Source organism: Rhamphochromis sp. 'chilingali', assembly GCF_963969265.1.
Source record: "Rhamphochromis sp. 'chilingali' genome assembly, chromosome: 11".
NCBI lineage: Eukaryota > Metazoa > Chordata > Actinopteri > Cichliformes > Cichlidae > Rhamphochromis > Rhamphochromis sp. 'chilingali'.
In genome coordinates, this window is record NC_137938.1 from 29,825,047 (window position 1) to 29,841,848 (window position 16,802).

Below are 16,802 nucleotides of genomic sequence, written 5' to 3' on the forward strand. Positions count from 1 at the left end.
CAGAGGGACAAAAGGACCCCCTGATGATCCTCTAATCGCCTGAGCCAAGGTGTGAAACTGGGTGTGGGTCCCAATCAGCCAGAGTTTCGGGTGTGTTCATTGTGAAACCTGGCCCCACCTTATCATGCGAATTCCTGAGGTCAGATGGCCCAGGATGTGAGTGGGCGTTAAGGCGCCTGGGAAGGGATCTCAAAACTGGATTATAGATGGCAGAGAGTTGGTGTCGTAAACCACCGCCTCTGTTCAAAGATGGTCGCTCACAGTGGACATAGATGGCTTCTTTCACTCCTCTTTCAAACCATCTGTCCTCTCTGTCCAAAATGTGAACATTGGTATCCTCGAAAGAGTGTCCTTTATCCTTAAGATGCAGATGGACTGCTGAGTCTTGTCCTGTGGAGGTGGCTCTTCTGTGTTGTGCCATGTGCTTGTGAAGTGGCTGTTTGGTCTCTCCAATGTAGAGGTCTGAGCATTCCTCGCTGCACTGTACAGCATACACCACATTGTTAAGTTTGTGTGTTGTATGGACTTCACATGTTTGTATGCTTGCCTGACCATGTCAGGGCATGCTCCTAATGAGATGACGCTGGGGGGTGTCCTCCCAAATCTGGAGCAGGGCATCTCTGATTTCCTGGACGGTGTGAAGTGTAATTTGGTGGCATTGGATGGACCAAAACGTAATGTCCCAACGGTTTTCTGTTGGATTTAAGTTAGGAGAGCTTGGTGGGCACGTCAGTAGTGTCAATTCCTTCATCCTCCTGCATAATCTAACTGCATGAAACCACTGCCAAACCGGACACGCTGAAAAATGTTACAGGTACAATATAACATTCTTCACGGCTTTTCAAGACCCTTTCATGTCTGTCAGATGTGCTCGGGGTGAACTGGTACTCATCTCTGAAGCACATCTGACAGCCAAAAACGTGTTTTTCTTGTCATCGAAAATCAAATGATTCAAAATCCAAAAAGAAATCTGATTTAATTTGAATTTGATTAAACTCAGTTTCAGTTTTCCAAACTGGTATAAAACTCTGTTTCAGCTACAACAGATGCTTGTGTTCCCTCTTTGGCCTTGGGTTTCTTGAGCAGGAAAAAGAAAGCCTGGGTCTTCAAAGGAGCCACTATAGAACCTTTAAAACACAAAATATTGATGGAATACATAAAGATGACATTCACACACATAAATACATTAGCAGTGGTCAAGAGAAGCACTCCATTTGCCATAAGATTCCAATTCAAATTGACAGTGTATCTTTGTATGTTCAGCTACTGCTGTGTTGTCTAATGAAAAGTATGAATAAAGGAAAGGAAAGTGCAAAGTTTCATAATAACATATAAGTTACACTATTATCTTATTTCAAAGGGTCAGCTCAACAAATTATCAACATTGTGCTATGTCAGAATACAAATTAAGAAAAATGAACAACAGTCAAGAACTGGAGTGTTTATTCTTGCAAGGGAGCAAATTCATCCAATACAAGGTTTCATGTAAGTGCTCACAGTGGGAAGTCCGAAGTGAGCTTTTTATTGCATTTTACCATTCCCACCCTCCTCTGCCTTAAAACTGTAACACAACATCACTTTTCCTTCTTGGGGCTTTTCCCCCTGCTTTACTGTAGTTTCATGACTCTGGGTCATGTTGTCTGATATGGTTGATATTTCCATCACTAAGTGAAACTGTTCACAGATATTGCTGCTCTGATAACTTCACTGTGATTACTTTGGTTGCTAACAGAGTGTCAGAGATTTACAGTTAACAAACAGTCAGGTGAATAAACAACACTGAGACACTTAAGATTGACAACGTGCGGCACGGGTGAAAAGCTCAGAGCAAATCACACCGAACTGCAGTATTCGTTTATTTTTATAGGTTACATCGTCAATATGCAAATATAATCACATTTCCTGTTACGCAGGTCCTGATGCTGTCTGTCTGTGTGTGTGTGTGTGTGTGTGTGTGTGTGTGTGTGTGTGTGTGTGTGTGTGTGTGTGTGTGTGTGTGTGTGTGTGTGTGTGTGTGTGTGTGTGTTGCAAGTCAATTTCTAAGAATAATATACTGCGAGTCAACTTCTGCAGATGTGTATTTCTGTACTGATCTCTTGTCAGTGTCACAGGGTCAGCTTGCTGTTTCAACAGAAAACTGTGTCTGGTGAAATATGTATAACATAACATTTGAAGCATAATCAAATAAAACAATAAAAATTCCTTAACACAGAGGTTGACAACTTCAGCCATAGCTTGTATGGAAGACACCAAATTATAGGTGAACACTTTCTACTTGCTGAGAGGTGTTGAAACTGTGAAGAAGGTGAAATGGTGACCATTCATTACATCTTGGTTTTTGCTGTAAGCCACAACTTTTGCTTTGAATGTGATTGTTTCTCTGCTTCCTTTTTGCATCACATTTTTTCAATTTTAACAACTGCTCATTGTCATGTTGTGTGACCAAGTAAGTAGAGCGCCAGTATCGCCAAAAATGTAAGGTACTCTAATGCCCTAATTTTTGGTGTGTGAGTGTACTGCTATTGATTATGATTCAATTTCTATAACTTAATTACAAATCTGAAACACTGTATCTGATCAGATCATGCTAAGATTTGCTTTACAGTGTGATAATTTTTTTGTTGTGTTAATATTTCACAATTGTAGATACCATGAGTGGGAATTTTATTTTAACCCAGTGTCTAAACAATGATGAAAATATACTGAAATTTTCAAGGTTGAAATTAAAGCTCTATTTCATGTTATGATATAGAAACCTGCTTGTGACACACCATTCAGAGCATTGGGCAGAATTAGAGATGTATAAAATACTCACTTTTATTAATGCATCATACAAGACCAGGCAAAATACAAAATCTGCAGCCAGGCAGCACCAGTGATAACAGACCACACATCTACTTGACTTATAATTTCACATGGGTAATGGGTTTACTCTGCCACTTTCTGGTGAGCACAATGAATGGCCAAAGAAAGCAAAAAGGTCTTATTTTGTTAGCAAAACAACAAAGAATAATAAATGAAAATGAGCAGAGACCATTAAAAATCAACTCAAACCACAAAAAGTATAGGTCACACTTTTCTAGAATGTTTAATTGATTTTTCTTTTTTTCTTTTCTTTTTTTTTGGATAAAGACACAATCTTAAGTATATTGTCTTTGTCTGGACACTGTATTGTCACCAACATATATGTCAAGATTTTGTAATATTAAAAAAAAATCTCGATGTTTACTGTGGGCTAAGTCTTAAATAACATTTCTAAAAAGGAATCATATTAGCCCTACAAAGTTATTTTTTCTGACTAGATGGAAAATTTAAAGTATAGATTTATTCTTGTCAAATAAAACATGTAAAAGAAAACCGCATTATATCTTAGGGCACAGATCATTGAGGTGGTCCTTGGGATCTTACATATACACTTAATGAAGTGTCTAACTACCTGCAGAGAACTTTATTTGGGTTATTTAAAGAAAAAAGACACAGTGACAGTAGAATAAGTGGGATCATTCACAGTGGAGTACACAGCTTCATCTTCTCCTTCCTCTTTTTCTGGTTGACAATGTTTCATCTCCAACTCCATCTCCTTCTCTTCTTTGGCCTCCAACATTTCCCTTTCCTTCTCAAGCATCTTCTACCTGTTCTGCTTTTACTGCTTTTTTGATTTCAGCATACTCCGTCTTTGTCCTCTCTTGCCTCTTTGCTGCTTTCCTGGCACTGCTGCTTTTCAACAGGGAAAAATTAACTGTCAGCATGTTGCAAGTATTTTTGAGTTAACCAACTTAGAAGTTACATTCATGCTTAAACATCAGTGACCTGTTCATCAACTGTTTATGGCAAAACTAATAACCTATGTTGTTTATTCATATTATTGTGTTTATTGTGTATAGTGTTGTGTCACTTTTGTCACTCTTATTCCAACATACTTCTTTTTGTGTCTTTTTGTGCAACTAAATGTCTGTGTATTCTGTCTGTTTGGTGTTTAGAGGGCATTGATGCCTAAACAGAGTCATTGCTTCTCAGACTTACTTCAAAATTGCATCATGATACCGTACTCCTTTTCTAACACGTCATTGTGCAGTTTGTGTTTCAGGACAATTCTACAAAACCTACTTCTCTGAATTGCGTTAGACTCAGTAGAAAGATAAAGGGATCCAACTAATTGTGTTTTGACTCAGACCGAATTTCTTTTTCTTTTGTAGAAACTTGGAGCAGGATGGGCCACTTTATATGTGAATGTATAGTAAGAGTATGGACACTTAAGTTTTCTGAGCATTTGTGTAGAAAATCATACCAAAAAAAAGTCAAATGAACATAAATACCAGTTTATCATCTTGATGTTTCTCCATCTCCAAAGTCTCATCTGAATTTTTTGAGGTCTTCTGATTTTTTCTATAGAAAGGGGTGTTTTTAGAGAAGTACATTTATGTTCAAATTTATCTACAGAAAAAAACAACAGCTAACTAATATTAATAATAATTATAAAAGCAAGTGCTTTACCTGTACCAATTTTTGGTAAAACAGCAAACGATTGCTGAAAGAACTACTGCAGCCAAAATGCCAATGATGACTTTCATGTATCCCTGCCTTAAATTAGACGATTGCTCTGCACTCCAAAAAATAACAACATAAAAAATTATGGTCCAGGTTGTTTTGAATTAGATAAAGCAAATACAAACTATAAATGACAGCCTAATTAGCAAGGCTGCATTAAGAAAATGTGGTACGTAAAAAGTGAACGTGGCAGTGAAAGGTGTTTAGATGGAAAACACATACCATGTTTTTCAGGCAAGTTTTGGTGGATCAGTAGGTTTTCTCTATTCTCTCCATTTCCATTGTTACTCACACATTCCACAGTGCTGTTGCTATGTTTGTTTACAGTTACACTGACAGTGCTGTTGACTGTGTGTTTAGAGACCATAGTAATGACAGAATACTCAGTGTGGTTCTTTAGGAGCGGCCATTTGATGGTAGGTAAAGGAAACCCTTCACTGATACACACACAGGTCAAAACCTCTGACTGAAGCACACATCCAGAGCCATCCTGGGTCTCTGAAAACCCTGTAAGCACATGATTAGACTCATAAAACAAAGGAAGGTGTACATAAACTTCAGATTCAAGATCACTGTGTTCCACTTACAAGTCACAGTCACACTGGCATGTATAGTAATGGCTTTGTCCAGATATTTCGCTGTGCAGACATATTGTCCAGAATACTCAGCTGTCACATTATGAATGACAAGTGTAGATGATCCAGTGCCATTGTGCAGGTCAGTGTAATTTCCACTCAGAAGGTTTGTGTTGGAGCTACGTTTTTTCCACATGATAAGAGCTGGAGGGAAACTCTCAGCACTGCAGGTCAAATTCAGAACATCTCCCTTCTTAACAGTTGTAGTCCCGATAATCTGAGGTTTTCTTTTATCTGTGGGATAACAGATTTTTTTTTTGTGCTCACCAACAAGAGAATCTGCCTAAATAGTCAATATGCAAAGATGTTTAGATGGCATCACACATTTAACCATATAGTAAAAGCAAAAAGTTGTATACATACATATCACTGTTACATGGACTTCCTCTTTTAGAGTGTTACTCATATATTTAGCTGTACAGATGTACTGTCCAGAATCTTCTGCGGTTCCATTAGGGATGACAAGCGTAGCTGATCCAGTGTCGTTGTGCAGGTTTGTGACAGAAGTCAATTTAGACCACATAATGAGAGATGGAGGGAAACTTTCAACACTGCAGGTCAGATTTAGATCGTCTCCCTCCTTTATACTTGTGTTCCCAGTGATCTGAGGTTTTCTTGTATCTGTGGAGCACAACTCAGTTATTTATTTAAGACATGGAGGGTGACAACAGTATTCCAGGGTTTTACCCATTACTGCTGTACTGCTCCCCACTACAGTCACCAAATCATCATAACACGAAAAATTATATTTGATCCCTCAAGCAGATTTTAAGAGACTTGCAGAATCAATGCCTGTTACCACAACATGTGTTGGACCACTGTGAGAACACAACACTTTTTGGTTTTTAATGTTTCCTTTGCTTTAACCAGCAGTTTTTGTCTTCATGTAATGAAATTTGATAACCATTTATACTGCATCCTTAAAAAAATATTTCCTCACGTCATTATGGCTAGTAAAATGTAAAGACCAAAATATCTGACTACCAATGACGTAAAAACAATTGTGTACATACATTATAGACACCTGGAGACTGGTAAAGTTTACTTACAAGTTACAGCCACATTGACGTAAGAAGTCATAGTTGTGTCCAGATGTGTTGCTGTACAGATGTACTGTCCAGAATGTTCTGTTGTCACATTCTGGATGAAAACTGTAGCTGATCCAGTGTCACTGGTTAGGACAGTGTAAGTTCTATTCTGAAGAATTGTGGTGGAATTAAGTTTTTTCCACATAATAAGTGATGGAGGGAAACTTTGAACACTGCAGGTCAAATTCAGAACATCTCCCTCCTTGACTGTTGTATTCCCGATGATCTGAGGTTTCCTTTTATCTGCAGAGCACATTTCAGTAACTTAAATAAGCACCATGAAAGGAACACTGGCAGATAACCCTTCTGTGAAAATTTGTAATGAGATTTTGAAAAGAAAAGAAATAAGATTTTTGATACTGGCACTAATAATATTATTCACAAACTGATCTGACACTGCGTGTATAATATTACATGGACAGTGCAAAGTGAAACAGATTTCAGCAGCATTGAAGATACATCTTGATTTTTGCAGATGTCACTTGCGGTTTCAACTGGCTCTCAAATACATGTGCAACATTTGCTGTGGTTTTCTGCAAAGTTGTTTTCCCCACAATATACCTTGTGTTCTGCATGTTATTTCATAGCATTGTGTTTTCATTTGTTTGTTTTTTGTTACTCTGTACCTACAAAGAACACATGTACACATCATCTGCATGTTATTCTTTATGTATTTTTTATGCTAGCAGTCACAATTTCAGTTACCAGATCGGGGGAAATATAACTGTGCTGTATTATAAATGTTCTGTCTTATAGCAAAAAGTTGTGTACTTACAAATCACTTTTACATTGACTTTGTCCTTCAGGGCATAGTCCATATAGTTAGTTGTACAGATGTACTGTCCAGAATGTTCTGCTGTTGCATTTGAGATGATAAATGTAGCTGATCCAGTGTCATTGTGCAGGTTTGTGTTGGAACCAAGTTTAGACCACACAACCAGGGATGGAGGGACACTTTCAACACTGCAGGTCAGATTCAGGACATCTCCCTCCTTCACAGTTGTGTTTCCAATGATCTGAGGTCTTCTTGTATCTGTGGAGCACACCAGCATTTTATTCAGGATAAGGAGAGAGAAAACAACTAAAAGAATTATTAAGGATGAACCAACCAACCAAACAAACAAACAAACAAAAACAGAAGAAAATAAAGTTCTTATGTTCTTTGATCACACAGAATAATAATAATAATTCTGTGATGCTGTGCAGGCATTTAACTGGCTGCCATGTTTGTATTGTTTTTTTTTTAAGAATCAATATTAAAATGGACTGTAGCTGTAGTGATCCAGCCTCATAATAAGACATTTTATTTTATTTTTTTTCAACAATTATCTTTTTATATCACATACATACATCTTGAGATTAATGAAACTGGCAATGTCTACTTACAAGTCACAGTCACATTGACATAAGAAGTCATAGTTGTGTCCAGATGTGTTGCTGTACAGATGTACTGTCCAGACTGTTTTGTTGTTACATTTGCGATAACAAGTGTAGCTGATCCAGTGTCATTGTACGCGTCAGTGTAGGTTCCATTGTGTCGGCTTGGGTTAGAAGTAGGTTTAGACCACATGACCAGAGATGGAGGGAAACTTTCAACACTGCAGGTCAAATTCAGAACATCTCCCTCCCTGATTGTTGTATTCCCGATGATCTGAGGTTTCCTTTTATCTGTGGAGTGTATTTAAATCTTTTAAAGAGGGAGACATTAACACTGCCACAGATCATGGTAATGAGAAACTGCTACTGCAGTTTTGCAGTGAAAGCTTCTAAAATAGGTTAATGTTTGACATGTGTAACATTATGTATATTCACTGAGCAAAGTGCCAAACTTTAGCTGCACTTGAAATACAATTAGTTACTGTAGAATGTCAAAGGAAATTTAGAATGGCTCTCAAATACACATGCAACAATTGTTGTGCTTCATTAAACTGAAAGAAACAAGATGCACATTTGCATAGTGACTGCATTGTTTGCTTTGTTGTTCTCCTTGTGATTCACAATTTCAGTTACGTGATAGGAAGAAAAAAAATGAACAGTACTATAAATATTCTGTCCAAAAACATAAGGTTTTGTACTTACATATCACTGTTATGTTGAATTTATCCTTAAGGGTAGTGTTCATATATTTAGCTGTACAGATGTACTGTCCAGAATCTTCTGTTGTCACATTCAGGACGGCAAGTTTGGCTGATCCAGTGTCACTGTGCAGGTTTGTGTTGGAACCAAGTTTAGACCACACAACCAGGGATGGAGGGACACTTTCAACACTGCAGGTCAGATTCAGAACATCTCCCTCCTTCACAGTTGTGTTTCCAATGATCCAAGGTCTTCTTGTGTCTGTGGAGCACACCAGCATTTCATTCAGGATAAGGTGAGAGAAAACAACTGAAAAAAAATATTAACAATGAACCAAAAAAAGAAAGACCCCCCCCCCCCCCCCCCCCCCCCCCCCCCCAAAAAAAAAAAAAGAAAAAAGAAAAAATGGAAACCTGGTCCACACAGAACAGTCAGGGATTCTAATATTTATATAATGCTGTCCAGGTATTTAACTAGCTGGCATGTTTTGCTTTTATTTCCCCCACCAGTGCGAACCACTCTAATCATCAAATCACCAGAGAAGGAAGAATGATGTTTCAACTCCATGATGTTTAATTCATTTTAAGAATTAATGTTAAAATGGAATGTAGCTGTTATGGTAGCCTGTAGTGATCCAGCCTCATAATAAGGCATTTTATATCATATTCATATATCTTGAGATTAATGAGACTGGTAATGTCTACTTACAAGTCACAGTCACATTGACATAAGAAGTCATAGTTGTGTCCAGATGTGTTGCTGTACAGATGTACTGTCCAGACTGTTCTGCTGTCACATTTGGGATGACAAGTGTAGCTGATCCAGTGTCATTGTGCGCGTCAGTGTAGGTTTCATTGTGTCGGCTTGGGTTAGAAGTAGGTTTAGACCACATGACCAGAGATGGAGGGAAACTTTCAACACTGCAGGTCAAATTCAGAACATCTCCCTCCCTGATTGTTGTATTCCCGATGATCTGAGGTTTCCTTTTATCTGTGGAGTGTATTTAAATCTTTTAAAGAGGGAGAAATTAACACTGCATAGATCATGGTGATGAGACACAATATGCAGTTCTGCAGTAAAAGCTGCTAAGGTAGGTTGATGTGTTACATGTGTGACATTATATATATTCCCTGAGCAAAGTGCCAAAATTCAGCAAATTGGTTTCTGTAGAACGTCAAAAGAAGTTTAGAATGGCTGTCAAATACAAGATTAATAAAGACTCCCCAAAGTTGATTTTGTTCATTTGGATGTAGCGTTTTCAGTGGGAGAAACGTTTCATCACTCACCCAAGTGACTTCTTCAGTCTCAGCTGACTTCAGGTTACCCCAATTTTATAAACAGTACATTTGCATAATGACTGAAACCAGCACCACTGAAGGAACAATGGGCTGGGAGGTCAGTTCCTTGATAATTAATGAGAATTTGCATTTTTGATCAAGGAACTGACCTCCCAGCCCATTGTTCCTTCAGTGACCAATGCATGATTGAGCATGCATCAAGACATTAATAAAAAACGATAATGCCTACTTACAAGTCACAGTCACATTGACATAAGAAGTCCTAGTTGTGTCCAGATGTGTTGCTGTACAGATGTACTGTCCAGAATCTTCTGTTGTCACATTCTGGATGGCAAGTTTGGCTGATCCAGTGTCATTGTGCAGGTTTGTGACAGAACCAAGTTTAGACCATAAAATCAGAGATGGAGGGAAACTTTCAACACTGCAGGTCAGATTCAGATTGTCTCCCTCTTTAACAGTTGTGATGCCAGTAATTTGAAATTTTTTCATATCTATGAGACAAAACATATAAATTACACAATCATGTAGTTTCCCTAACTTTCTGACTTTCTTGCTAGAAGAATGCAGCTGACACTGCACAACTCAACAGATTTCAGGAAAAAAAAAAGCTAGTTTAATACTATAAAAGTACTTACAGTTCACATTCAAACCCAAAGTCTCTTCTTTCATTATTTTGCCAATGAAGTGTACTTTACAGGTCACATTGGTGTTGTGGTTTTCAGATGAAGGGTTAAAGGTCAAAGTTGACACATGTCTTTGTGTGAAAGGAGTCAGACCCTCAGTCTTAAACGCAGTGCTATTTCCTGTAATGTAAGATTCAGTCCCTCCTGCTCCTCTCCATGTCCAGGTGATTTCAGGAACAGATCCAGAGCAGAGACCAGGAGCAGTGCAGGTCAGTGTGGCCTGCTGTCCCTCAGTCAGTGTGGGAATCATTACTGTGGGCTTCTGATTAAGACCTAATAGAAGTATTGGGCATTAGTGGAATCAAATTTAGCCTTGATGAAAGAAATATTTTGCTGGCCACTAGTTGGATCTACTGCAGCTCCTATTAGATTTCCACAGAGGATCAACCAATTCCCGAAATTAAATAATACTTCATTTAAGATTGTAAAAATACTAAATATGAGGTTTCACAAGACTGAGTATTTAAAATCAGCATTATTCTTCTTGGAATAGCTTTCATACCTTTAACAGAGACAGTTACTCTAGGAATGAATGTGAATCCATCTTGTTTTCCATTCAGTTCACCAGTAACTCTGAGCTGATATGATCCTGAATCAGACTCTTTCAGATCATTAATGATGATGCTGCAGTTCTTTTGAGTCACATCAGGCTCCAAACGTGAGACTCGTCCTTCAAACGCAGCCTGAGCTTTTTTCTCAGTGTTTTTGTTGCTGTGAAATATTATGTCAGCATCGCTGCAGCTGTGTTGAGATGCTTCACATTCGTACCAAACTGTATGTTTGGGTGTAAACTCATCAGCAGTAGTGAAAGAACATGGGATCACAACACAGAGTCCAGCCTCTGCTGTAAGTTCTTGCTCACTGAGAGTCACACAGTATCTTCCAACACAGTGTTGTCGTCCCCAGGCTGAGGCACAAACAGGGAGATACACATAGTGACAGAGAATATTTAGTTTATAACAATAAATATGATTTTTAATAAATATACTTCAATAGCTTTCCTGTTTTACATATGTTGCTTGTTTGAGTGTAGTATATGCAACAATCAGAATTTTACATATTTCTTAGCCTGTAGTAAGTTTTGTTACAAAGATTTATATAAAATGGCATAAAGGTCAACAGATAACAGTAACACTACTAACTTATGATAAAGTCTTGGTAGAATAAATAATGATTTGTATGTTAGAAAAACAGTTTCACTTGCAAATTTATGAAAGAAATATATATGTTGGCTGAATTACAGGTTGATAACAAAGTAGACACAAACCTGTTTCAGCACTGCTGAAAAGCAGAGTTGCCCAGATGAGAACAAACATCCTTGATGCCCGATGCTCAACAGATTCAGTCTCTCTCTCCTTAGAATAACTAATATAGATGATGCCGTAAACATGCAGGAATAAAAACAAAAATCAAAACAAAAATCAAATTCAACAATTCAGATCGATTAAACGTGATCAGTTATTTGCTCCTGTTTGTCTATATGTTACCCACACCTGTGATTACACCACTACCTTAAAAAGTAATCTTTGTGTCATCCATCCTGAAACATTACTTGATGAATAAAAATGTTCTTACAGTGCTTCAGCGACACTTATACAATAAATGTAAAACACCTGCCATATAACAGAGCAGCATCATCCATGTAATCTATGCATAATGGTATTTTTATTTTACCAGACCTGCTATTGATGTAAAAAAAAAATAGATTTTCTTTTTTGTATTTAAAAAGATATTTTAAAACACATTAAATTTTTTCTTACCTGTTTTGCCTTGTTCTCTCTCCTCACTGATGTCCGCTGACTACTTAAATGTAAGTTTCTGTTTCTCGCCTCTCTCTTTTCTGTTTTTTTCCCTCTTTTTGTAGCACAATTTCAGGAAGTTTCTCGTCACACCAATGAACTTGACCGACTGGCTTTCCAACCTTTTACAGGGCAATCATTGCAAAACACAGACATTCATAATTTCAACCCTAGAGTGTAACTAGAGTGTGCGAAAGGACTTTTTTTTTTTACTTGTGTGATATTTCAAAATGTTTTATTTTTAGGATGTCAATCAATGTCACTGAAGTATACATTTTTACATATAGTATGTACAGTATATAAAAACTATGGGAAAAGCAAACAAAAACTTAAAGGAACATTTTTATGAACATTTTTCTTGATACACACTTCACAAATACTACACAAATACAGTACTTGCTCCCGTAAGTTGGTAATGACGGTAAGTAAGATAATGTGAGAAAGCATTTAAAGTTTTTTCACAGAATAAATTCACTTAAGTTAATTCACCATATTTAGCATGTGTATACAATCTACTGTGTGTTGTGCTATCCTGTGGTAGGATAATTGATGGGCTGTCTTCCATTAAGCAACCAAATGTCAGGGGCGGGGTCTGTGACCCAGTGTTTTCAGATTATTTTGTATTTTTGATTTTCTCATGTTAAGTTGGTGATAATAAGTTCTTGTCTTATTATTAGTTAGGATTTAGCTGAGCTTTATTCTGGATTTTGTTTTTTAATCCATGTTTCCTTGGTTATGTGTCATGTTTCCTGTCCAGTCTGTCATGTGTTTCATGTCTGTGTTGTGTCCACGTTGTCAAGCTCGTGTGTCATGTCTACGTCTCTCCATATTTTCTGTTTTATTTTGAAGATTGTAGTGTTTCCATGTTCACTGTGTTTTGTTTTACTTCCCCCTGTGGCAACATGTTCATTTGTGTCACCTGTGTTTCCCCAGGTGTTTCCACTTCCCTCATTACCCGTCTGTTTCTTTAAGTCGCCTGTTACCTGTTACCAGGTTCATGTTCATGTTTAGACTTTTTCTCGCTATGTTTGCATGTTCCTGTTCAGTTCCGTCTTCCTGTCCCATGTCTTAGGTGTCATAGATAGTCATAGTTTTTCCCAGTTTAGGTTTCAGTTTTCTTTCTCCCTTGTTTTCCGTTTTTTGTATCACCTGCAGTAAAGGTTCATTTTTTGTTTAAACACCAGTTCATTTCTCCTGTGTCTGCGTTTTGGGTCCGTTTCATAAACACACCGGCGTTTTTCACCAGGACACCAAATAGATTGATTCAGAAAAAAAAAAAATTAGTACACTTATTAGTCAGCATGTAGCCCAATTTGAAGGAAAAGTTTAAATCTACTGAAAACAGAAACAGCGTTATAACAACTTTTTACCCCCTTATATTTTATATATGTCATTTGATCACATTAAGTAATGACCAACATTGTATTACTAAATTCATTTTACCAGAAAAAGACAGTAAAAATCTAAACAAATATGCAATTTAGTTATATAAAAATCTGCAACTAGGACAAAAGAAAAAAATAATTAAATCATATATTTCAGTATTTCTACTTTGAAAATGTCTATAAAAGTTTTATTTTCTTGCTGGATCATTGAATAGTGATATGAAAAGCTGTGACAGCATCCAACATTGTATTAATTGCTGTTCTAGATTCATACTAGTGTATAATTTCAGAAAATTTTAAACAGTTATTAAACTACACAATCTGTGGGTTTCATCATCTTATCACTGTTAGTTTTGATGTTATGACCACAAGTGTGGGGGTAGCTTGGGGTGAAAAGCCAGATTTCTTGAATTCAGGAAGAATACTGAATTTTGACATCCTGTGGGTCATTACCGGGCAGACGCAATAATGTCACTTTACCTTTCATATAATCTGATCTTTGCTGATTAGGTTGGAGAAATTCATGTGGATCAACAACCTCACAGCGAGTCACAGGGAGGCCAGTTTTGATGTCAATTTAAGTGACCAAATACTATTCTTTCCCCAATAAAGTTATCTCTCATCTCATATCACACAGTGTATGCTGTATATTTTAACACAAAATGCTAATCACTGACTAATTTTTATTCCCTGAAAATCTTATTATTATCTTGGGAAATTGACATTCCAGACATTCCATTCATTTTTTTAATTTTGTTGTCTTTACACTGTAAAGACTGTACAATATTAAAGAGAGAATATGACCTGTGCATGTCATTAAGCATCATTACATCATTCCAACACCCCCAAAACATGTACAGCATAATTGGAATGCCATTCAAGGGCTTTCCTACTGCCTCATATCTGCATATATTAAAAGAGTTAACAATGATATTTTTTTTAAAGTTCCTTGAGAAAGGTTAAGTGCATTAAAGAACTTAAATAATTTTAAAGAAATTAACTTTCTCTCTTAGCATTTCTCCATTTTATTCCCATTCTCTGCAAAAACTTCTGCATAGGAAGTATTAGGGGGTTTTTTGTTTCTATTTATATTGTGCAATATCTGTACTGTTATTGGAAAGTGTTGCAATATTACTTTAATATTGTGTAAGGCACTGGTGTGCTCTCTGTATCATGCAAAGCTCTTCACTTGAGGTGCATAATTTTAATCTATCCTTAATTTAACCATTGGTAAATTTTTACTGTGTAACAATTTTTTGCAAGAAAGAAAGAGAGAGAGAAAGACAGAGATAGAGGAAGTGACTCATAATACATAATGAGTCATAATACAGCAATATCATTTTCGCGTGATCAGCAACATTATTTGCATCAACAGCAACCTCAGTCGTTTGCACATTTACAATAAAGTTGTTTGTGTCATACAAATAATAATTTTTTAAAAATACCTTTTTTCGGTCCTTCAGACAGATTGAGATGAAGAAAACTGAATCATTAGATACAGGTTTTAATCTTGCAGTTTGTGAAACATCTAACATGTTAATAGCCAGCTACAGATTACAGAAAAATCTCAAGTGAGAAAACAAGTGCTCTTCTACAAAATTCTACCAAATAATGATGGAGATGATAGAATACTGGCCGCCATTAAAAAAAAAACTCAAACAGGGGATTATACTCTTCTTTTTCTTTCTTTGACTGGATGGATCCAAAATAGATCAGGATCACAGATTTAGTCCATAGATGCCCAGGTCCAGGTTGGAGTTCATCCTGTCCAGATTCATTCATAACGCCTTACTTTTTCCCAAGCACAACCTGTATTCTTTATTTAAAGTAACTCATTCTCCAAAAAATAGACTCAAATCTTTAAAATCTATAAAAGTGACATTTCCTATAAAATGTTTACCGTTACCAATAAAACTTCAGAGTCATTATAGATTTGGAAAGCTGGCTTGTGAAACACAGTGTAAAGATTTCCAATCAGTCAGCAAAACATTCCTGGTATAGCTGTAAGGTTGCTATTATCTATCAGTGAAGGCTGAGATTAGATTAGATTCTGCAAATCTCATGAAGCATTTTTAGCCAGTAGTGAAAAAAACTAAATTAAATTTTCTCTCTCGCTCACTGTCACCACCCAAAGGAGATGCTATAGAGGTTGGGTGCAGTGTGTATCAACGCCAGCAAATGACGTAGTCATTGGTGGTCTGATGTCTGAATATCAAGGCTGACAACTGGGATATGAAACATCACTTCTCTGGTGGAGAAGGAGCTGATGTTTGAGTGTGAGGTTTAAGATATGACCCATAGATACAGTGAGGTGCACCTCAACACATGGCACGGGCCAGGAACCAGTCTCAACCAGTCTGTAACAAAAACTGTTTTTATTTTTATTTTTTAAACTGAACTGAACTTTATTGAACTTACGATGGTGAACTGTTCTTGAACACGAAACTCTGATCTGAAATGAAACTCTGAAACTCTGAGTTGCTGATCTCAGAGTTAATAAACTCATAGTTTATTTTTACACTCAGTTTGATGAACATGCTTCCTAGAATAGGGACCAGGAAATGTATCTCACTGAACGATGCTGAAGGATATCTCACTTCCTAAACGTGATGAGAGGTCATCACGTTTAGGAAGTGAGAAGTCAATAGGAAGAAGAAGCGCAACAGATATTAAGCAACAATTTCAGGAGAGGAAAACTGAACCCAACTTGAAAAGGTCAAGTCAAATTAAATACAGATATCATTCCCACCCGAGATTGGGATTCCAAGCCCCAAGTGCGATAGAAGGATCGTTGAGTGCATTAGAAACTGACCTTAAAGATAGGATCATGGCCAAGCTTGAAACCTGGATTCCCCCATAGCCGGTTACCAAGACTACGTGAAGTACCCTCAGAAGGTCAACTATATGATGTTAACGCAGCCCCACGGACGATGCCTACAGCCACCATTACCGAGAAATACCAAGGGCTCAGAGAAGAGCTCGAGAAAATGTGGAGCGTGAAGATAACAGTGGTCCCTGGGGTAATCGGAGCACGGTGCAGTGCAGGAACAACATCAGAGATCTCTGTCCAGAAGAGCGCAGTCCTAGGAACAGCTAAGATACTGCACAGGACCCTCAAGCTCCAGGCCTGAACTTGAAGGATAGACCGCCCGTAGGGGCGAGCGGGGAATTTTATATATATTTTACTGTTTTTATTTTTCTGCCATTTATTTCATGGTCCAGGCTTTAACAGGTTAACAGCTGTCATAAGTCCTTTAGTTATTAGTTCCTCTTCTTGGTAACAGAAACTC

General features: G+C 37.3%; 1 protein-coding gene across 1 annotated transcript; it reads right to left on the minus strand.

Annotated features, from left to right (window-relative positions):
• Positions 1-1,002: 1,002 nt before the first annotated feature.
• On the minus strand, positions 1,003-13,192 carry LOC308406049 (sialic acid-binding Ig-like lectin 10; the record flags this gene model as incomplete). Its single annotated transcript, XM_080896853.1, has 9 exons — positions 1,003-1,127; positions 4,771-5,055; positions 7,658-7,939; positions 8,351-8,608; positions 9,056-9,337; positions 9,879-10,136; positions 10,281-10,601; positions 10,831-11,235; positions 13,111-13,192. 9 exons carry the CDS (start codon positions 13,190-13,192, stop codon positions 1,003-1,005), a joined length of 2,298 nt encoding a protein of 765 aa, XP_080752979.1.
• Positions 13,193-16,802: the final 3,610 nt, after the last annotated feature.